Genomic DNA, 24421 nt, shown 5'->3' on the forward strand with positions numbered 1-24421 from the left:
CCAGATCCTGCTTGCCCATCACCCCTGACCTCACTGACGCACATTAGCTCCTTGTTTTCCAATGCCTCAAACTTTTCAAAATTCTCAACCTCATATTTAAATCCTTTTGTGGGCCCTCACCATCTCTGTAATCTCCTCAATCCCTACAATCAGCACCCACTCCCCCTACCCAACTCCCCAATTGCACAAACTCTCTCTGACAAAATTCTCCCCTCTTAATATCTCCTTCTTAGGCTTGCCGTTCATTTTTTTTTATTTGATTATGCCTCTGTGAAGTACTTTGGGATTTGAACACATGTTTAACTGGATTATTAGACCAGGCTTCTGAAGTACTAGTCCAGTAATGTATTTATTACACTATACTTTGTTTCATGATGATCGATGATGTGTCCGACAGGAGCTGAAGGAATATGAAAGACGAATACTATGACCAACCTCCCCTTCTACTGCTCTTTCCTCTCTGTGTCTGCTGGACTTCCAGCTCATATTGGGTGAGAGAATGGAGGTGAGAGAATTGGGTAATCCACCAATTGGCTGTTCTCTGCTGTTGGTTATGAGGAACTTGCCTCTTTAAGAAGTAAGCAGATAGCGTGAAGGTCCTAATTTGCAATTATACGGATTTCAACCCAAATATCAATAAACATTCGTTAATCAGAGTAATAACAGGTGCAGGAAACAAGCAAATGCATATCATCTAAGCTCTTTCTACCTCTGTTCAACTTAGGCTATGAATGAAAGGATGCTTACAAGGGAAGGAAGAAGGTATCGGAGGTATTGTGTAATTGGTGATATGCTGAACCTTTATAAATCTCTGGTTAAGCCCCAACTGGAGGACTGCGTCCAGTTCTGGTCACCACACCTTAGGAAGGATGTGAGGGTCCTTGAGAGGGTTCAGAGGAGATTTACCAGAATGGTTCCAGGGATGGAGGATTTTCGTTACATGGTTAGCTTGTAAAAGATGGGGTTGTTCTCCTTAGAACAAAGGAGATTGAGGGGAGATTTAATAGAGTGTAGAAGATTAAGACAGGCTTCATTAAGTTAGACAAGGAAAAACTGTTCCCATTAACTAACAGTACAAGGAGTAGGGGACATAGATTGAAGGTTTTGCGCAAGAGGTGCAAGGGAATATGAGGAAGGACTTGTTTACGCAGCAGGTGATAATGACCTGGAACTTGCTGCTCAGAAGGGCAGTGGAAGAGAGGACAATCAATGAATGCAAAAGGAAATTAGGTGGCCACTTGAAGGAAATAGACTTGCAGGGCTACGAGGATTGAGCGGGAGAATGGAACTGAGTGAATAGCTCTGTGGAGAGCCGGCATGGACTCAATGGGCCGAATGGCCTCCTTCTAGGCTGTAAATGACTCCATGACTCTATGGTGTTAGCATGATGACAGCAATGAAAATATGCTTATTACAGAGCCTTGGTGCATTGATCTGACTACCTCCTTTTGCCTTGGCTGCGCTAGTGATGCCGCTGAAGTTGATGAAGCACTGAATTGTGGTATGAAAGTTGGTAGAGATGACACTGGCCTCCAAGGCCATTTCCTTCCACTGTGCCTGGACCATTCATTTTATTGGCCTCCTTCTCAGTTACAAGTATTCTTTCTCCCTTTCCCTTTATTTAGAACAATAAAAATCCTACTTACAAGTCTATGAATGTTGTGGCTCTGTGTTTATTTATTTAGAGATACAACACTGAAACAGGCCCTTCGGCCCACCGAGTCTGTGCCGACCAACAACCACCCATTTATACTAACCCTACAGTAATCCCATATTCCCTACCTACACTAGGGGCAATTTACAATGGCCAATTTACCTATCACCTGCAAGTCTTTGGCTGTGGGAGGAAACCGGAGCACCTGGCGAAAACCCACGCAGTCACAGGGAGAACTTGCAAACTCCGCACAGGCAGTACCCAGAATTGAACCCGGGTTCCTGGAGCTGTGAGGTTGCGGTGCTAACCACTGCGCCACTGTGCCGCCCTGTTCCACTCAGCATCCTCATAACTACTTACTTTTGCCGTATTGAACAAAGTCCCGGATAGTGACCAGCCTCTATAACCTACTGCAGCAATTTACATTTTCCTCCCTGCCAAGGTAAGCTCCCTATAAAGTATTAGAAGCCCACCCTCATTATAAAAGCAAGCCTGTCATCACATAATTTAGCAGAATCAGAGCAATGTAAGACCTCAATGCCTTTCTTGTGGGAATCCCCACTGATTTGGAAAATCCAGCCTGAAATGGACCTGTCACAGTCATGTCATTGCACACCTGGGATATTACTGCCTTTGCTTCAATGGTGTAGTAACTTGAGTAATTTAATTCATTTGTTCTCAGTCTGTTTACCCACATAGCTTAATGTATCAAACAGCCCGTCCTGGTCATAAAGCAACTTTTGACTTAATCTTTGAACATAAATTTTGGCACAAACAAATGGAAATCCATCCAGGGCAGACATTTCCCATTGCCACAATCAGATTAAATGTAACTGCTGCACATTTACCATCCTTGTTATAGAATTACTGAGCTTGACCCAGAAATACTATAAGCTGAAGTTAGTTTTTAAATCCCATTTACGCCGTCAATCTAAAAATACAATACAGAAATCTCCTCTTTAGTTACAGGTGGATTCAAACCTTCATCACTGTCTATCAATACACCTTTCAGAAGGAAAAGAATCTCAAAATAAAGACATTCTAAAAGCTTCATCTGTCTGAATATTGGAGCCTTTTGAATGAATTTTCAATATTGTGATCACTTCCACCACCTTTGGCAACTTAATCTGGATCTTGGATGAAAGCTATTTATGCATTTATCAGGAAATGCTCATGAGAAACTTGTGTCCTAATGTTCCTCCTTTCCCTTGCCCCTGAAAAGTCAGTAAAATAAAAGCAAAATACTGCAAATGCTGGAAATCTGAAATAAAAACAGAAATTGCTGGAAATACTCAGCAGGACAGGCAGCACCTGTGGAGAGAGAAGCAGAGTTAACGTTTCAGGTCTGTGACCTTTCATCAGAACCTGTTTTCATATCAATTAAGGTTCAAGGTTCAATTAAGGTTCAAGGTTCTGAAGAAAGGTCACAGACCTGAAACATTAACTCTGCTTCTCTCTCCACAGATGCTGCCTGACCTGCTGAGTATTTCCAGCAGTTTCTGTTTTTATTCTTGAAAAATCAGTGCCTTTTTCACGAGCATCCAGTTTAGCCTCAGCTGAACCCAATTGCCTTTCCAGGTCCATCTCTTTTCAAATGACCTGGGCAAACCTGGAAATCAGCACTCATACCAAATTGGAGGAGAGACATTTTTATGTGCTACTGTGAGTCTTGATGGCCTATGACAGTGCAATGTAAATTTCCTGCAGTTTCTTAGCCCCTTAGCTAGTGACCATAACTCTGTAAGATTTAAGGTAGTTATGGAAAAGGACAAAGAGGAACCGGAAATAAAAGTATTGAATTGGGGGAAGGCCAATTTCAATATGATAAAACGGGATCTGGCCAAAATGGAATGAGAGCAGCTACTAGTAGGATAGTCTACATCAGACCAGTGGGAGTCATTCAAAAAGGAAATAGTGAGAGTTCAGGCCAATATGTTCCCGTAAAGGTGAAGGGTAGGACCAACAAGTCCAGGGAACTGTGGATGTCAAGGGATATAGAGGATTGGATAAGGAAAAAAAAGGAGGCTTATAGCAGATTCAAAGTGCTGAAAACAGCGGAGGCCCTAGAGGAGTATAGAAAGTATAGGGGGTACTTAAAAAAGTAATTAGGAGAGCGAAGTGGGGACATGAAAAACACTGGCGGGCAAGATAATGGAAAATACCAAGGCATTTTATAAGTACATTAAGGGCAAGAAGATAACCAGGGAAAGAGTAGGGCCCATTAGGGACCAAAGTGGCAATCTGTGTGTGGAGCCAGAGGCCATAGGTGAGGTTTTAAATGATTACTTTTCATCTGTGTTCACTATGGAGAAGGACGATCTAAGTGTAGAGATCAGCGAGGAGCATTGTGATAAACTTGAACAAATTAGCATTGAAAGGGATGAAGTATTAGCTGTTTTAGCAGGCTTAAAAGTGGATTCATTCCCAGGCCCAGATGAGATGTATCCCAGGCTGTTATGTGAGGCAAGGGAGGAGAAAGCAGGGTTCTGACACAAATTTTCAAATCCTCTCTGGCCACAGGAGAGGTACCAGAGGATTGGAAGACAGCGAATATGGTACCGTTATTCAAGAAGGGTAGCAGCAATAAACCAGGTAATTACAGGCCAGTGAGTCTAACGTCAGTGGTTGGGAAACTATTGGAAAAAATTCTGATGGGCAGGATTAATCTCCATTTGGAGAGGCAGGGATTAATCAAAAATAGTCAGCATGGCTTTGTCAGGGGGAGATCGTGTCTAACTAACTTGATTGAATTTTTCGAGGCGGTGACTCAATGTATAGATGAGGGTAAAGCAGTTGGTGTAGTCTACATGGACTTCCGTTAGGCTTTTGATAAGGTCCCGCATGGGAGATTGGTTAAGAAGGTAAGAGCCCATGGGATCCAGGGCAATTTGGCAAATTGCATCTAAAATTGACTTAGTGGCAGGAGGCAGAGAGGATGGATGAGAGTTGTTTTTGCGAGTGGAAGCCTGTGACCAGTGGTGTACCACAGGGATCGGTGCTGGGACCCTTGCTGTTTGTAGTGTACATTAATGATTTTGACGTTACTATAGGAGGTATGATCAGTAAGCTCGCAGATGACATGAAAATTGGTGGTGTCGTAAATAGTGAGGAGGGAAGCCTTAGATTACAGGACGATATGGATGGACTGGTAAGATGGGCAGAGCAGTGGCAAATGGAATTTAATCCTGAGAAGTGTGGGGTGATGCATTTTGGGAGGACTAACAAGGCAATGGAATATACAATGGATGGTAGGATCCTAGGAAGTACAAAGGGTCAGAGGGACCTTGGTGTACTTGTCCATAGATCACTGAAGGCAGCAACACAGGTAGATAAGGTAGTTAGGAAGGCATATGGGATACTTGCCTTTATTAGCCGAGGCACAGGATATAAGAGCAGGGAGGTTATGATGGAGCTCTATAAAATGCTAGTTAGGCCACAACTGGAATACTGTGTACAGTTCTGGTCACCACACTATAGGAAGGATGTGATTGCACTGGAGAGGGTGCAGAGGAGATTCACCAGGATGTTGCCTGGGCTGGAGCATTTCAGCAATGAAGAGAGACTGGATAGGCTAGGGTTGTTTTCCTTGGGGCAGAGAAGGCTGAGGGGGGACCTGATTGAGGTATACAAATTTATGAGCGGCATTGAAAGGATAGATAGGAAGAAACTTTTTCCCTTAGAGGAGGGAACAATAGCCAGGGGGCACAGATTTAAGGTAAGGGGAAGGAGGTTTAGAGGGGATATGAGGAAAATCTTTTTCACCCAGTGGATGGTTAGAATCTGGAACACACTGCCTGAAGGGGTGGTAGAGGCAGGAACCCTCACAACATTTAGGAAGTATTCAGATGAGCACTTGAAAAGCCATAGCATACAAGGCTACGGGCGAAGTGCTGGAAAATGGGATTAGAATAGTTAGGTGCTTGATGGCCGGCACAGACACGATGGGCCGAAGGTCTTGTTTCTGTGCTGTATAACTCGATGACTAGCTTCTGTCAGAAACAGCAGCCAGTTTGCTTCTATCCCTGTTGCACTGAAATTTTAACAAATTTACTTGCCAAAGGTACATAGACTTGTTGGCAACCCCTCCCCCACTTCCCCTCCCCCTTACAGATCGTATGACCTGAAAGGGCAAATCTGCAATCTCCAAGACCCAACGTACTTGGATATTCATCCAGGTTGGCAACTTCGCCTGGCAGAATCTCTGGACAATGACATGGTGACGTGGGTTGAATCCCAACTAAATTCACCCATAAGTATCAGATGGAAACTTGTTGATTGTTTCCTCACTTCCTGCCGGCCTCTCATCTTCTATCTTCCACGAACTTGAGGTCAACCAAAACACTGCCGCCCAGTTCCTATCACACACCAAGGGCTGAATTTTCACCATGGAGGTTGGAAACAGGAGCTGGATCTGTTTTTGGGTCAGAAACCTCTGGTGGGAAACTGATTAAAGTACAGATTTTTCATGGGGGTGAGCCTCTAATTGCTATGGAGATGGGTTTCCTGTCCACTTAAAGCCAATGGGGGCAGGAATGGAGGTGGGTCAAATGAAGCTTCATTTATACACCCACGAAAGGTTGTCCTGAGGGAGAGATCTGCAGGTTGTGCCAAAACCTTCCACTACACCAGAGGGAAGCGAGATGTCGTGGGGAAACCGGAGGCCTGGTAGCTGGGGCAAGGCAGCCCCTCACTTCATTGATGCTGACCTGGATCTAATGCTGGAGGCGGTGAGAGAGTGGAGGGAGGTCCTCTTCTTAGAAGGTGTCAGGAGGAGGAGGCCACTTCGTTGTGCATCAGGTGCACCTCTCTGTTCAGCATCATCTCCCTCCACCTCCAATTCCTCCCCCTCTCTTACCTCCTGCTTCTACTCTTCCCCCAATGAGCTGACTCCTTCCAACACCTCACTGTCCTCAAGGTCCACACCTCTCTGGAGGGCCATGTAATGGAGAGCGAAGCAGACCACAATGACCGAGTCCCTTTCAGGAGGGCATTGAAGGGCACCAATTCAGGCACCAGGATAGTATCTTCTTTTGGGAGATCTTCACTTTGGGCATTGGAGTGAAGATCTGAGGCAGCCTGGACTGGCGGAGGATGAAGGAGTTATGGCAGCTGCCAGGAAAACAAGTGCACACATGGAGGAAGCGCTTGTTGTAATCGTAGACTAGTTGGACATTGAGGGAATGGTAGCCCTTCTTGTTGATGGATCGCACTGGCCGGTCACTGGGTGCCTTGACAGTCACATGGGTGCAATGGATGATGCCCTTAAAAAGGGGGAATCCAGCAATGCAGGCAGAACCCAATGCCCTCTTCCCCTGTGAGGCTGTGTTCATCAAATTAATGTGCTGTACTACTCTGGCAAAGGGGCCATCATTGACCAGCGAGACGCAATGGTGTGTAGCCATTTGTAAGATGCCACCAAGGATGGCAGCTGATCGTTGGAAGGAGCCAGAAGCGAAGAGGTTCTAGGCCACAGTGACTTTGACAGCTACTGGCAGAGCATGGCGACCAGTGCTGCAAGGTGCGAGGTCTTTAGCAATGAGGGCATAGATGTCAGTTACCATCTGCTTGGAGAGTCGCAGTTTCCTGTGGCACAGGTCTTGGTCACTTCCAGTTGCTCTGTCTTTGGCAATACATCCTGTGTTGAGGGTGTGGCTTCCATGTCCTTCCTGCCCAACATCCCTCTCCTCTGCCCTTCTGTTGCCTAGCGGTCTGCCCTTCCTGCGGGGGGGTGCCCCTTAGTTCCACTAGGCCCAAAACCTGACAGTTGTGCCCCCAATACTAGCTGCAGCCTTCCTGTTAGACAGGTGGATGACCTATTGTGATTGGCAGCTTCTCTCCCTGCTCTTCTCCCCCCATAATTCCAGAGGGGCGATGACCCCATTCGAAGCCCAAGCGCTGAGTACCCACTCAATCTGCCACCTGTTCAATGCCAAGGGCATCTAATTATCAAGTGCTGAGTCCCTCTATGAGGCCAGGGTGATGCCCTGGGGCAGCCTTGACTGACTCTCCACCGTGTACCCACCTTCCCTCAGCTGATCAGAAACTGACAGCTTCTAAAACCCATCCGCCCCTTTAAATTTTCCAACCCCCCCCCCCCATTCGCCCCTTTAAATATTCCAACCACTCCTTCAACAAGTTCTTAATGAGCTTTTTAACTAGTTTAACTGCTCTCAATTGGGAGGGGAGCAGGATTCCTGTACCACCCTCCTCCCACCCAGGTGGCCATTGCCAGCACCAGGATCGGCATCTTGAAATTGACATGTTGCCCTATGCTGGTTTTTTTGGGGCCTCCCCACCTCTGCTCCCGACTTAAGTGGTGGGGAGGGCCTGAAAATTCAGCCCCAAGTCTCACTCACCCATTGCCTTGTCCTTGTTGACCTACATTACCTGCTGCTCCCTCAATGGCTCCAATTTAAAATTCCCATCCTTGTGTTTAAGTCCCTTTCTACCATAAGATCCTCAGGCCTCACAATTACCCTGAACTCTCTGTTGCTCCAACTCTGGCTTTTTGTACACATTCCGCCCTCCCCGTGGCCTATGGCGAACATGCCTACAGTCACACAGACCAATGCACTGGAATTTTCTGTCTAAACTCCTCCACTTCTCCACCTCAACCTCCTCCTTTATAGGCCAGATCCAATTATTTTGATAATTATTAAATATTAATGTTTTCAATCATTAACTGCAAATAATTGACACTACTTTTGTTTAAATTTCACCACTAGCTGTTACAATCTGATAATTGGGGGATTGCTGGTGAAAATTAGATTCTGATTTTCCTCATTAACTCCTCTTGAGAATTCAAAGACCTTTTCAGCTTCCCGAACAGACACCTTATCTGTTGCATAACCTCTGCAAAAAATAAAGTGCTGTCAGTGTTATAAAGTAGAACTGGAGGAATGCACAGACCCATAGAACATCAGTTAATTCAGAGGATATTTGGATTGAACCAAAAATGAAATAGTAATTGTTCCAATTTTCCTTTTACTGCAGTCATGAAAACATTAAACAAATTCAATGGATTGCAATTTAAAACCATTGGGAATTTACTAGTGCCTATTATAATAGTCCTCATAAAGAAATGTGGTCATTAATAGGAATCAACCGTATTACCTGCCACTGCCAGTAAGTTGTAAATGACATAATATCAAAATGTCACATCAGTAACAATAAACACACTTCAAGAAGCTGTGAAATTACATCAGAATCTGTCCTCAGATATGACAGGAAATGCACATTATTTGAGATATTAAAATAATCTCTACAGGAGATAACTTTGACGGATTGCCTTATTATTATTCTGTGGGCATTGGGGATTATTTCATTACTTAGTGATGTGATAACTCATAACAGAGAAATTAAGACCAAAATTTCACTGTTGTGATTTGCTGCTTCCTAGCATTCACTCAACAACGTCTGACCCCAAATTCAAAGTAGGGTATTAATATCCATGGCAAAATATTGCACATTTACTTATGAAAAACATCCAGAACTTCTTTATTCTTTTTCTGCTTCTCTTTATCCATTTACCCACAGGTTATAATAATAGACTGCAAATATATAAACCTACCAATTAGCTGGCTAGCATGCTACTTTCCTTGCCTGGGGCCTGCAGAATGTGTTAGCTTCAGTGAAAGATATCTTTTGCACACCATCCCTGCCTTGAGAACCAAAACCATGTTTAACATAAATTCTCCTTCAAACCTCTTGAAAGCCACCCTAAATCCAATACTTAAACATGTAAACACTGACCAGAAAAAGTCCCCACCCTCACACCTTTAACCCAGTTCCTACGATACTTAGTGCATCATTTATGCTACAAGTTGTTCATAATTTATACTGTTCTAATGGTCCACATAAAGAGCATTAAGTTACAAGAAGCCTGAAATTTGTTTCAAATGTCAAAATCTCATCAAATAATTGTACTGGCAAAATACAGTCATGAGGATTATGATGCTGCAATCTGTCTTGGTTAGAGCACAATCTTTCATTGGTACATTGTTGGCATAGTATAACTTGTATCTTGTGAGGCCTGGAGACAAAGCTTCAGGGCAGTGGTAGGAATCAAAAAATCAGGCACATAATGTGAGATTTAGGAGTAAACAATAGGGGTGGTGAGGCCGCATATACAGCCTCAATTTAACATGACAGTCTTACTGAGAAGAGTTTTATGTTTTTGGGTGAGGATCCATCACTGTGCGTTCTTTGTCCATAAGGAAATCTTCCTTGTGTAGGCCTCTTACACGCAGATAGAGGTGAGAATTTGCATTATGAAATATGGAAGAAAAGTTTGCGAGGAGCAAACAAGTACAAAGACCCCAGAAGCATTTTGGCCAAAGCTGTCAATCTGAGACCTGCATTTATATAACCCTCTGTTTAATTCACAATATTGAGATGGTGTGCTAAACTGTTCAGTCGAAAGATGCAATGCAACACTATATATTTCTCAATTATTTATACATTACTGGAATAAACTGTTTGATATCCCTCGCTTCCTTTAGTACAATATTCTTTTGGTTTCCCAAGTCTTCTAATTGAATTACAGCTCCACATAGGAAAGTTTGTATTTTAACCTTTCTATTCTCACTGGTTTCATAATGGTGAGAACATTAGTAGATATAAGAAAAAGCATTTTCTGGCTCTGTCCCTGTTCCACATTCACCAAAACTCAAATCTCTGAATAAGCAGTAATGAGTATTCATGTTTTGAATTGATAGAGCCTAAAAATTGAAGGATAGCATGCAAACGATGAATCAGAGGGGACAACAGATAGAACCGTAGGGACACTGCAGGCAATTGTGTGGGCATGACCCCACACCTTTTCAGGAGATATAGTGATTGCAATGGACCCATGACAGCATGGTATGGAGATGTACTATCAAGAAAAAGTGATGGAAGAGAACGGAATGGCCAACAGTGCTGCTGGACTAAAAGGTCAGCAGGTCCCAGCAGGGACAGCAAGCCATGGTCAGAGTCACACTTGATGTTGTGGTAACACTGACCAAGAAGAGCTATAGGTAGAACAGAAACTGCATTGGAAGGACTCAAGCAGTAGGTGAGACACTAAGCTGTACAATGGCAGGATAATGTCCATCTTACTCGGATGGTTCCCCGAGCAGACCGTCAAAGTCATTTGGCGGAATGCCTCATCACCAGAACTTTCAAACAAGCACCAAGACGTAGCTTGGCTGGTGGTGAGAATGGCCCTTCCCATCAGATCCTTCATGCACACCCGAAGTCTCGCCCCTTCCGCACAATGCCCCCGTGGTGGCTGTGGTGGGGAAGAGACGGTTGCCCACCTCCTCCTGGAATATGTCTTTGCAAAGCAGGTGTGGAAAGAGATGCAGTGGTTTTTGTTGAGGTTCATCCCAAGCAGCTCTGCAACACAGGAGTCTGTGCTCTACGGGCTGTTCCCAGGGACGCACACCGAGACAAACATCAACTGCTGCTGGAGGACTATCAATTCAGTGAAAGACGTCCTTTGGTCTGCCCGAAACTTGCTGGTCTTCCAGTGCAAAGAGTTGTCCACCACCGAATGTTGCAGACTGGCACATTCCAAGGTCCAGGACTACGTGCTGAGGGACGCACTAAAGCTTGGGGCAGCCACAGCAAATGCTCAATGGGGAAAGACCACAGTGTAATGTCCCCCCACCAAGCTGAACTGAGGGGCTGGATCCATGGGAAACCCCTCGAATTGTATCGGGAACATTTTGTGTACTGTAAATGTAAAAATGTATATGGCATGACAATGAAATGGAAGGGTTGTGAGGCAACTCATGATTGTATTGAAGGAAACTGGTCATCTTTGCACTGTTTGTAATTTTTGACTTGATGCTATTTTAAACTGTTTGGGAATGTAATTTTTACAGATTTTTCTGAATAAAGTATATTTTGGAAAAAAAAAATCTCACTCAGGTTAAAACCTCCCTGTACATGGATGACGTTGCCGTCTTCTGCTCGGATCTGCTGTCCATGCGCAGACTGATGAGCATCTGCGACCAGATCGAACTGGCCTCGGGAGCCAAAGTTAACCACGGCAAGAGCGAGGCCATGTTCTTTGGGAACTGGGCTGACCGATCCTTTGTCCCCTTCACCGTCAGGTCAGATTACCTGAAGGTGCTGGGGATATGGTTCGGAAGGGCCGGGGCGTGCACCAAAACCTGCGAGGGGCGAGTAGCCAAGGTACGACAAAAGTTGGGCATGTGGGGGCTGTGATCTCTCTCCATTGTGGGTAAGAACCTGTGCGAGGTGTTCACATTGTTGCAGTACGTGGCGCAGGTCTGGCCCATACCCCACTCCTACGCTGTGGCAGTCACCCGAGCCATTTTCCGCTTCATCTGGGGATCTAAAATGGACCGGGTCCGGAGGGACACGATGTTCAAATCTCTGGACAAGGGCGGGAAAAATGTACCCAACGTGGCCCTCATCCTGATGACCACCTTCGTGTGCGGCTGCATCAAGCTGTGTGTAGATCTCCAGTATGCAAACTCCAAGTGTCACTACATGCTGAGGTTCTATCTGTCCCCGGTGTTGCGAAGGAGGGGCCTGGTCACATTGCCGCGGAACGCTCCATGCAGTTGGGCGGTGCCGTACCACCTATCCTTCGTGGAGCAGTTTCTGCGGGAAAACACCTTTGACCACCGGTCCATCAGGCAGTGGTCTGCACGGAATGTCCTCAAGGCCCTATGGGAAAACAAGACAGGGGATCCTGTCGGATGGTTCCCCGAGCAGACCGCCAAAGTCATTTGGCGGAATGCCTCATCACCAGAACTTTCAAACAAGCACCAAGATGTAGCTTGGCTGGTGGTGAGAAGGGCCCTCCCCGTCAGATCCTTCATGCACGCCCGAAGTCTCGCCCCCTCTGCACAATGCCCTCGCGGTGGCTGTGGTCGGGAAGAGATGGCTGCCCACCTCCTCCTGGAATGTGTCTTTGCAAAGCAGGTGTGGAAAGAGATGCAGTGGTTTTTGTCGCAGTTCATCCCAAGCAGCTCTGTAACACAGGAGTCTGTGCTCTACGGGCTGTTCCCAGGGACGCACACCGAGACAAACATCAACTGCTGCTGGAGGACTATCAATTCGGTGAAAGACGCCCTTTGGTCTGCCCGAAACTTGCTGGTCTTCCAGCGCAAAGAGTTGTCCACCACCGAATGTTGCAGACTGGCACATTCCAAGGTCCAGGACTACGTGCTGAGGGACGCACTAAAGCTTGGGGCAGCCACAGCAAATGCTCAATGGGGAAAGACCACAGTGTAAGGTCCCCCTACCAAGCTGAACTGAGGGGCTGGATTCATGGGAAACCCCTCGAACTGTATGGGGAAAATTTTGTGTGCTGTAAATGTAAAAATGTATCTGGCATGACAATGAAATGGAAGGGTTGTGAGGCAACTCATAATTGTATAGAAGGAAACTGATCACCTTTGCACTGTTTGCATTTTTTGGACTTGATGCTGTTTTAAACTGTTAGGAATGTAATTTTTACAGATTTTTATGAATAAAGTATATTTTGGAAATAAAAAAAAAATCTTTTATTTAAAACTCTGAGTTTCTTCTGATTAAAATGATCTGCGAATCCCATCAGCTCTCTTCAGTTGGTAGAAAATGTAGCAATGGTACAGGTGACCAATTGATTACAATCCTTGCATGCTTAGTTGAGTGTAGATGCATGGAACTTTGCCATTCTACATCATGTGTGGACAATATAACTGAGCACTCTCCAGTTGTACTATTGCAGAAATGGTGCAAAGGAACAAAAGTATCACAACAGATAATGTGAAGTGAAGAACCTCTATGTTCCAATTTATGTGCTAAGCACGTATTTCAATTGTGGCACTCACAGAGCCTTTTACAATGAAATTGTGCAATCATTGCCCTTACTGAGATTCCACAAGGTTTGGGTACATCTAATTTTGTTGGAGCAACATCCTGAAGTTCTTGAACAAAATGAGTTTATTATCAAATTTTGTAAGCGCACCCTTATGGGCGGTTCAGTCATGACAACTACATCATTGATTCTAAATGATCAAAACCAATCTCTGTTCCTATTTGTATTGATGATTCTCTTCTTTATCCATCTCTGTGTAACAGTGGTTCTCTCCTTCCTACTTCTGTGTGTACCTGCAGTTCTCCATCACTGTGTGTCTAAATGTTTCTTGCGTCTGAAATTCTTTATCTCCTCAAACTTTCCTCTATGAGCCTGAGCTTGCTTCTCTTTCCCCATTTCTAAATGTCTCTCTCTCTCTCACTTCCATGTGTCTGAACATTTCTCTTCCTGACCTTCTCTCTCATTTAAATTGCAATGCATGTGAAGTAATTCTGGAAACAGTACAAATCTGAATTTTATATTTGCAAATTTGCTATATTCCAGCAACCAATCATCTGACATTACATATCACATAGAAAGTGGGACTGCTTGTGACTGTACTCACATCCCATCTAGCAGAGGAAACCACCATAGTCCTGATTCCCTTGGCACCTGGACAGCTTGGAACATTGTGTAGCACTTTCTGGTACACTTGTGGTAGTGGCACTTCTTTTATCTGGATGCGTGTCCCAAATGCATTTCCTTTTACTGACTTGTTGATATTAAGTTCATCGAGTGTATACAGGTCCTTTAAAATATGAGTAAGTAATTTAAGTTCAATATTACAGGAAAAAAAAACTTCAGAAATGATAATTTTCTGTAATTACAGTGCAATATACTTATTTTAAAGAAACAGCCTTATTAAAAAAAACACCCATGTTATTTTTCTATTTAATAAAAACTTTTTTTTTGGCTGGTGCAGTGATATGGAAAAAAGGTGTTGATTGAGCCAAATTCAGCATTACCAAAATGTTTACTTCAATTGAACCCTGAAAGAATTAAATAATAAGCTGCCATTATCTGTCAGCTATATTATTCTGTGCATTACACAATGTTACAAATTCAACAGCCACTGCAGCCAGTTTGGCCCTGATATTTACTGGGTAGGGTTTCCAAGTGAGGAAGGTAGGTGATTATGGGGAGGAGTTCTGGTTTCCAGGCTTCACACAGCTTCTTGTGTTTTATTTTAAAGCTGCTTTGCTGGGCAAGGAATGCTCCAGAAGAGGCTGCAGACCAGGACCAAGTAGGTTTCTTGCTCCTTGTGGTAGAGATCACAATGGCGGGACATGGTGGGTTGAAGGGTGGGGGGGGGGGGGTTCAGTAATCATGGAGGATTTGGAGGTTATTGTGGGGGTGTGGGGTTGGCTCAATCACGTTAAGTGGGAAACATGTTAGTTTGGTGGGCTGAGAGAACGCACTATTGTATGCCTGGCCCACAAGCAGTGCTGGAAAAGCATTTAATTTTTCAATGCAGCCGTCCTCATCTCCCTCTAAGTTGCTGGATTTTCTGAGTCCTGGGAAATTCAGGCGAGCGGTGTTAAAACCGAAAGAGAGATAAAATCTGAGGCAGCAGCCTTAACATTTTTAAATGAACGACCCATTTCCTGTAAGCCTTTTGGTTGCCTGCCCTCAATCTAGCCTCCTTGAAAAACAGAAGTGGGCAAGCTGGGATTCAGGTTTGAGATTTCTAAAATTTTAACACGCCACTTCAATTACACTGCTAGAGAAATCATTTACAGAGAGATGAACCTCTTTCATTGGCCTCTTCTAACGAGCACAGGATCAACAAAGGATTCATACAAATATACTTTGGTTTTTGGGCCAAGTTAATGGTTCTTTAAACTATTGAGCGAGGTGATCAAATTGTAGCCATCAAACTCAGGAGTGGGTTAGTTGTCTGTAAACTAAATCAACTTTTGTATCTTGTTGTATTGCTAATTTTCTGAATGGTATTTTTCATTAAGATTTAGACAACATATAGTTGTTTTATTCAGAAAAAGGAGTTCCCTCAATATAATGTGGCTAATTGCTCCATTATACTGCAGCACAATCATGTAACCGTTGGGAGCTCAGGTGGAAAAGGATTGGTTGGTTTGTGCATTACAGAGAAGTAGAAAACAGCAGTCAATTTTTAAAACTTTTAAAAACTAAAATGGATTAACAAAAAAATGAATAGAACAGAGAAAAAATTTATCCCTACAGATCTTGCAGGGGTTCACTAGGATGAACATAAGAACATTCAGAAACACATTAAAAAGGTGATCAGAAGAGAAAAGAGGGATCTGGAAAGCAGCAACATAGCAAGTTTTTTCATTACTTTAGCAGTGAGGTCAGACAGAGGTTGTTTTCGCTGGCTGGGTGATCTAGAACACGGGGCCACAGCCTCAGGATAAGGGGTCAATTATTTAGGACTGAGCTAAGGAGAAATTTCTTTACTCAGAGGGTTGTAAATCTTTTCAATTGACAACTTCAGAGGGTTGTCGATGCTCCATGGTTGAGTATATTCAAGACTGAGATAGACAGATTTTTGATCTCTTAGGGAATCAAAGGATATGGGGAGCGGGCAGGACAGTGATGTTGAGGTAGAAGATCAGCCATAATTGTATTGAATGGCAGAGCAAGCATGAGGGGCCAAATGGTCTACTTCTGCTTCTACTTTATATGTTCATATGTTCTTATGAGGCAAGAACCATAAAAATGTAAATGTGCTTAAAACAGAGAATGAAAACATGACAGTAAATATTGTTAAAGACTACTTCCTTTATGTAATCACAAGGAAAGATATGAACAATATGCTCTCCATAAAGAGCTAACTCAGGCAAATGATTAATATAAATTAGCTTTACATGAAGTTACGCAGATTCTATAGTACAGCAACAGGCCATTTGGCCCAAATGGTTTATGCCAGTGTTTATACTTCACACAAATCTCCCGCCACTCTAAAACTCTCTTCCTACCTGTCCCCGTATCCCTCTATTCCCTTTTCCCTTCTCCCTCATGTATCCAGAGATTAATAGTTTAGATCTAATTATCATTACAGATACATGGGGCAGAATTTTCACCCCAATATGGGGGCAAGTACAAAGGCAAGTGGGCACAAAATTCGCACTGCTGGCTGGCGTGCTGGTTTGCCAGCACCAGCCTGCCCCCAGGCTATTTTGCTGGAAGCAGGATTGACAGCATCTACAAGTGACGGCTAGCCAACTGAGGTAGATAAATGGTCTATCAAGGCCAATTGACAGAGGCCAACTGGAATTTTCCACCCCCACCCTGCCCCCTTCCCCCTTGCTAAGGGTGAGGTTGAAAGAGGCCTTGGAGACTTGGTCGACTCGATGCTCAATATCTCTATCCAATGCAGAATAGTAAAACAACAAAGTCAAAATAGTAGAATGAAAGCCAGAGAAAATTATGAACTGAACACTGCTATGGTCAGACCACATCTTGAGTACTATTTTGAGTTCTGGTGACCAGGATACCAGGGAAATATTCAAGCATTGTACCCATGCAAAGAAGAGCCAAAGTATTGATTCATACGGTTGAATTTTGTTGGCATTGTGGAAATGCTGTTGGAGTCAAGGGCGGCGGTGGTGGGCAGGGGGGTGGGGGGATGGTGCAGGGGGCTGCTCACGGACGCATTCCTGCCTCTGGAGGAATTTCTCAGGGGTAGCCTGGGAACTGGCTTGGCTGCCTGCTCCATCAAGGAGGGCAGCCAATTAGATCAATTAAGGCCCCACATAGGAGCCATTTTGTAACTGTATTTTCCCACTTTCGGAGCGGCCCGCCACCAAATGTAAAGGCCGCTAGCTCAGTTGAGGTGGCTTCCATGCAGCAGGCTGGGTAGCAATCAGAGCCAGAGGCTGCATACCCCAGTGACAGGGCCATGGAGATGAAAGGCCACAATCACGTGAGTCACTATTCCTGCAGAGGAATTGCTCTTCCACCCGATGCCTCAATCGACTTCAGGCCTCTTTATTTGATGATTTCAATGCAGATAAGCAAGGTTGCCTCCATATTGAGAGACCCTCGCGCTAGCCTGCCTGCCTCGGCAGCACCCAATTTTTCTGGTGGGGCTGATGGCCTGACACCACTGCAGGCCCTCTGATTGGGCCTTCAGCCTCAGGAACCTGCCTGCTGTCCTTCATAGGACAGTGAGCATGGAGATGGCCAATTTTGAGACTGCCTCCTAGAAGGTTGCGCCAGTGGTCCACTGATGACATGGGTGGATCAGGACCCCCATATGGGCCCATGTCAGGGTCCCAATGCCCACTGGAAAATTCATCCCATAGTGTTAGAGGTCTAAGTTATGCTGAGAGACTGGTGAGACTTGGGTTTTTCAGTCTTGAAAAGAGGAGTTTTAAATGGTGATCCTATAGATGTATATACTATACTAAACTATATGGGAAATAACAGAGCCAAATTTCTTTTCTATGCCATTAATGAGATACATTACAATAATTTGTAAGAAAAGGAGCAAATGCAACTCAGAACTTTAGAAGCAAACTATTGTCTTAATATTCACAGAATGACTAAGTCTGTGTTAAGTCTTCCAAATTCAAAACTGGGGCATTATTTTACATATTTTTGTAACTAGTTTACTTTTAAAATATAATTTCCAATTATGTGGTAATAATTTGATTACATCTTTGATTATTACTTTAACTGGAATTTCTATTTGTGTTTTGGGGAATATTTGTGCTTTTGTAAGATTCATGAGCTATATTAATGGTTAGCTATCCTTCAACCTAGCTTATTAAAGTCTAATGCCCAATGGCACTAATCACTAGACAGTCTTTTATATTTAGTGTATTCATCTCAGGCATTATAATATGATCAATTATCAATTCCATTTTGTTAAAGAAATGCAGTGCAACAAAAATATCTTGATCATCATTGCTAATTGTGCAATATAACTCGAGTGGTTTCAGCTGGATTACATCTTAAGAACTGTAATACTGCTTTAAAGATGTATTCTTACATCACTCCCACTTCCCACTGGCTGAAGTATCACTGCGATTTGTGCAATGGGAAGTTTAAAATATTCTCTGACCATCAGTTAAGTAATTCTATAAGCTCTTTGCTCTTGGCACAGCTCTGATTTTTAAGACCAGAGTACAAAGTAGAAATGGTAATATAACTTGGGTCTGTTTGTTTTGGATTGCCTTAATCAAGTAATCATCTCAAACTGTTACCCATAGGACTATTGCTGTGCTTTTAATTATTCTGTAGAGCCTGATTTATAAAACTCACCAGTTATAAGCAGACTTATTAGAATACTAACTTAAATCTCAATTACATATCAGCAACTCTGTGAAGAAGGTTATTTGATCCATAGTTGCTTTCATCCAAAATGTTTTATATTGGAAAGTCGCAGATTAGACATGGTATATGACTTCATCAATGACTTTGGCTCATTAATCAAAGCCCAGAGTAGCATAAAATCTATCCTGTTCATTAAGAAGTGTTTTTGTACTTCATCACAATGACTCATTATAATATGTAATATAGGGATAACAGAGTGTGAAAGACTTGCTTAATGAGATTTCATAGCTGCATACTATAGGACACTTCACCAGCTTCAGCTCATGAAAATAGCCGTCAGCCAGTGAATTATAGGGACTTACCTGCCGAAGAGATGTGGGAGAAGGTTTCACTGGGAGATCTGTCAGCTATTGTATGCTGATCTGCACAGAACCAGCCACCCTGTCAGCAGCACTGTCAATCTTCCAGGGACTACAACTGAAAAACTAATTGCACTCACCGAATAGATGACATTTTGCTCCAGATCAATGCTACTAGGCATGTTTTGTTGGCTATGTATAGGTGAGCTATGCCAAGGCACACAAGCTGTTGGTGGGTCCATCCTTTAAGCAAATGTTCCAGCTAAAATAATAAAAGAAAGTATGGTAGATAAATATAGAATAATAGATGGTCAAAGGGGAGAGTCAATCAATTATGTTTCCTCATATTAGTTTTGACTTGAAAAGATAAAAAATTGAGAGACTTCCATTCTTTTAGAATACCTATATTTTCCCCAAGACAGTCCATAGTTTTTTATGACGTTACGTCATCTCCTATAGTATTGCTCTGGGTAGTCTGAGTTCTGGAGCATTGTATTGATGTCTACCTGCTACCTTGGCCTATCTCCTTATGTCCAATACTCTAGTACTCTAAGCGGTTTAAATAGTCACATCCTGAAGTCAGATACAATCTAGTTGTTGTTGGAGGTTTCTCAGGACTGGCCGTCGCTAGACTCCTCTACTTGGACTGTCCATGTTATCTGAAGTTTAGAAACAAAACCAGCAGGAAATGCCTGGCATTTCTTTTAGGATTATTATTTTGTACAAATTGTGATGGGCGCACTGAATAACAGACATAGATAATTGATTCCGCATTGTTGGCATTGCTGGCGGCCTCAAAGATTAGCCCTGGACTCTCAACAGTCACCTGTTCATTTCTTTGGGAAATTCAAACAATGCAGCTGGCATATACAATCTTTACAAGTGAGACTAAAGTTGAGAAAGCTGTAATTAAAAAAAAGGATATGGTATCTCAAGTTTTATAAATAGGGGTATAGAGTACAAAAGCAAAGAGGTAATGGCAACTATTATTCAGGTAATCCTTAGAATACTGTATCCAGTGCTTTAGGAAGGATGTCAAGGCCATGGAGAGGATGCTGAAGAGATTCATTCAGATAATACCATGGATTGGAGGCTTTTGTTATGACAAAAGACTGAAGAAACTGAACCCTTATTCACTAAGACAGAAAAAATTGCAGGGGATCTGATAGAGATATGAAACATTCTGAATGGTTTTGATGAGGTAAATAGGGAATAGCTATTTACATTGAAGCATAGAATGATGCAACATAGAAGGAGACTATTTGACCCATCGTGTCTGTGTTGGCTCTTTGAAAAAGCGATCCAATTAATCCCATTCCCCTGCTCTTTGCCCAACATCCAACAAATCTTTCCTTTTCAAACATATATCCACTTCCCTTTTGAATGTTATTTGGCTTCTGTTTCCATTACCTTTTCAGGTAGTACATTTCAGATCTTAACAACTCATGGCAATTACCTTAAATCTGTGTCCTCTGATTACTGCCCACCTGCCAATGGAAACCCTATCAAAACCCCTCATAATTTTGAACATCTTTATCAAATTTCCCCTTACATTTCTTTGTTCTAAGAAGAACAATCCCAGCTTCTCCAGTCTTGCCACATAAATGAAATCCCTCATCACTGGTACCATTCTGTTAAATCTCCTCTGCATCCTCTCCAAGGCCTTGACAGCCTTGCTGAAGTTTGGGCTGGAATTTTACTGGCCTCTTGGTTACAAGCTGGGAGGCGAGAAGGCTGGCAAAATGGCACGTGAAGGCGTTGGGAGGCGAGTCCGAAGTCTTCCCGCCACCATGCCTTTTTGTCAGCAGCAGCAAAAGTTGCAGTCGGGCCGCCCACCAGGAGTCCAATTGAGCTACTTAAGTGGCCAATTAAGGGCCACTTCCCTCCTCCGCATGGGGAGACCATCCAGTGAAACTTGGTATCTTCCCAGTGGGCTCTGGGGGTGGAGAGTTGGCCTCATTTCTGGGCAAACCGTAGCCCAAGGAGGGGGCCCCTGGCTCCAATAGCCGACTCCACAGCAACGGCGCCACCTGCCTTCACTCAGCCACCCCCAACTCTACTGCCAGGCACCGACTGCTTGACCCCAGCATCTGCTACCTAAGCGAGGTCACTCTCACTTTCGGTCCGGGCAATGGGACTTCAACCTTAGTTATAAAATTCAGACCCTTAGTTCCAAAATTGAATGAGAATCACCAAAAGAACAAAGGGAAAGGTGAGAAGATTTTTTTATATTTGCAGAGGATTGTTACAGCATGGAATGACCTACCAGGGACAATGGTAGAAACAGAATCCAGTGCAGCTTTTACATTCAGTGCACAGAAATATTTTAAAAAGAAGCAAGACCAAGGGAGTCGGGGCATAGGACTAAATGGATAGGCCTTTCAGAGATCCAGCACAGGTACAATGAGACAAATGGTCTCCTTCTGTGCTGTAAAATTCTATGGGGGGTGGTTTTGTGTAGACGACGGGGATCTCGGCTACTGACTGATCAGTTGGCGAGAGCCCCACGTCGCCTCCTCTGGGGAAGGCATGCTGTATTGCGTGCCAATCAGGCACTTAAGTGGACAGCGGCAGACTTCCCCGGGATTAAGGACCCTGGTGATGGAAGGCCCGCGTACTGAGAGCTGCTGGCCAATCAAGGGACCCAGGCCACAGATGAGTCATGACGGGAGGTGTTTCGAGGGGTGTTGGGCCGTGGGAGAGGGGTTTGGAAGGGGGTCAGCAGCAAGGTCAAGGGAGTGGCTCTCAGTGGGCCGACCCCCCCTCGCTCCCCTTCCTGATGCTGGGTCCCTTGATCAGTGTGTCTTTTAATGATGGACCACCCCTGCCACCCCTGGAGCGGGCAAACAACCAGCACAGATTTGCTTGGCCCCTGGTGTGGCGACAGGCCTGCCCGCCGCTGGGCTAATACCAGCAGAGGTGGGATCAGGCCCTTAATTGGGCATTAATTGCTCACTTAAGGGCCTCAATTGGCAGTGGGGTGGGAGGGCTGTCAAGCTTAATAGGGGCGGAGGTGGGAAGCTGGTGGGGTCCCCCTGCCACCATCCCGCCTAATTAAATGCTCTCCCACCTCCAAACTCACTGCACGGGACAGCATTAAATCCCCTCTATGATTATATCCTGCATAACGAAATCTCCCTGAATAATGTTCATTTTTGTTCAGAATGACATTTCTTTGGAGAAATTATCTAAAAGAGGAGGTTTGTTACAGCTAATGAAGAAATATCAGCACAAAGAATTTTTTTTAAATCTGTGGTCTGAAAGTGGCAGCATTCGGGTGAGGTAGGAATGGAGTGGGAAACTGGTAGAATTGGGGTCTGAAGTCCGGAAGCACTTCGGGAAATAGCAGCACTTGGAGAGGCTGGGACTTGGATTTTCTTTCCATTGCTGGCTTGTTGGAAGCAAGTGAAAGTAAAGGTAAGGAACAAAATGGGGTGGAGCAAATGAACAGGTGGGTAATAGTGCCGCCTGACTTTCTTTCTTTCTTTCTTTTGACAGCAAAGAAATAAATTCAATTGTGCTGCTTTATTTGTTTCAGCAGAGGGAAATGAAATATTGTCACTTCCTAATTATCATTAAAAGCAACCTCAGGGCAAGAACTAAGGTTTTTACATGCTCTGACCTTGCAAGAAGTTAGAAAGTAAGCCAAGGGGAATGCTGTAAACTCCTGAAATGGAGCAGAACCCAAACCTCAACCCCCAAAGAATCATGTTTGTGTGGAGAAAACTTATAATTATTTCTAGAAGAAAATAGTTACATTTATGGATAACTTTAGTCATATTTTTAAGAAGTATTTAATGTTTTTAACGTGGCATAGATTTAATTTTTAGGCAGAAATTCACGAGTGATGTGAAAACCAACATGGCCTCCCAAGGACGTTGGTAAAATATTTTGAATGATTTGGTTGGTTTTGTGGTGGTTTCTTATTACTAGCCTTTTCGTGTTCATTAGTTGTTGAGTATTTTTGCTGCATATTTATTTTTCATTGGTAGTTTTTCAAGTTATTTATATTTGAAGTAATCTGTATTGATCAGATACACTTGCTTTTTTGAGATACTGAAGCCAATTAAGACTTTTGACCAGCAAGTTGAATAGCTTATAAACTTTTTAATTGTACATAATGCAGAATAATCAATGCTCAAGGGAATGAAGCAGAGATATTCAAAGGCTTCTCATTCATTTGAGACTGCACATGTACCTGCGAAATCACCACACCCGTTAGCTGAAATTCAATTTGCAATTCACCTAATCACACATTAAATAATCTAAGCAACTTTTACTGCAGTGTAGAAATGCATTTACTAATTGTTTTTAACTCTCATTGCAAATAATAAGTTTATTTTCAGTGAAAACAACTTAATTTTTCTGGTTTCAGTTAATAATCATTCTGCGTCACCCAATAAAAATGTTGTTAAATGATGTGCATCATTAGATCAGTCTGAACTATGAAAAGATAGTAGCTCCAATATTAGTGCCCTAAAGCTGACACTGGGGCTGAATTTTTGGGTCCCACCAAGGGTGGGAACAGAAGTGGACGGGACCTGAAAATACCAGCTGGCATGCCGGTTTCCGATGCAGTTCCTTGCGCCAGTCATGTTGAACATGGGGGCGGTGCTGAGATTTTCATGGGGTGCACAGGCTATACATACTGTGTGGGGAAGACCAGGTGAAGGTAGGCGGGTACACCGTGGGAAGCCAGTCTTTGCTGCCCCAGGGAATTAGCTGGGCCCCATAAAAGGGTGAAGGGCACAGAAGAGGACTCACCCATTGACAAACACGTGCTCTTGGCGCAGCGCAGAAGAGCGGGGGCAAGGCTGCCAAGGAAAATTGGGCGGCCAACTGAGAACAGGGAAGGCAGCAGCTGGAAATGGGGGCAAATCTCTCATATTTTGAGCCCAGTGACGATAAGAAACAACACCCTCAGCAGGAAGAGCAGACCCCTGGGCATCAAGCGGGCAGGGGAGAGTAACGAGGGGCAGAAAGGACATGGAGGGCATATCTTCAGCATATGATTTACCGCCAAAGACAGAGCTACTTTGACATGACTGAGAACCAGTGTTGCAAGTGACTGTGACTCTTCAGTCATATGGTCACAGACATCTGTGTCCCCGTCACTGAAGACCTCGCACCTTGCAGCACTGGTCGTCATGCCCTGCCAGTAGGCGTCAAGGTTACTGTGGCCTTGAACTTCTTCCTTTCTGCCTCCTTCCAAGGATCTGCAGCAGACCTTGGTGACATCTTGCAAACAGTTGCACACCACTGCATCTTGCAGGTCACTATGATGCCTCA

General features: G+C 43.8%; 1 protein-coding gene across 1 annotated transcript in view; it reads right to left on the reverse strand.

The window, feature by feature from the left end:
• Positions 1–24421, reverse strand: part of LOC137378589 (uncharacterized) — a 639386-nt gene that overhangs the window by 117936 nt on the left and 497029 nt on the right. The window contains exons 4-5 of the mRNA XM_068048892.1: positions 19273–19394; positions 14080–14262 (exon numbers count right to left, since the gene is read on the reverse strand). Coding sequence (XP_067904993.1) covers positions 14080–14262; positions 19273–19374 — 285 coding nt within the window. The 5' untranslated portion in view covers positions 19375–19394. The remainder of the gene's footprint in view (positions 1–14079; positions 14263–19272; positions 19395–24421) is intronic.

Source organism: Heterodontus francisci, chromosome 17 (assembly GCF_036365525.1).
Source record: "Heterodontus francisci isolate sHetFra1 chromosome 17, sHetFra1.hap1, whole genome shotgun sequence".
NCBI lineage: Eukaryota > Metazoa > Chordata > Chondrichthyes > Heterodontiformes > Heterodontidae > Heterodontus > Heterodontus francisci.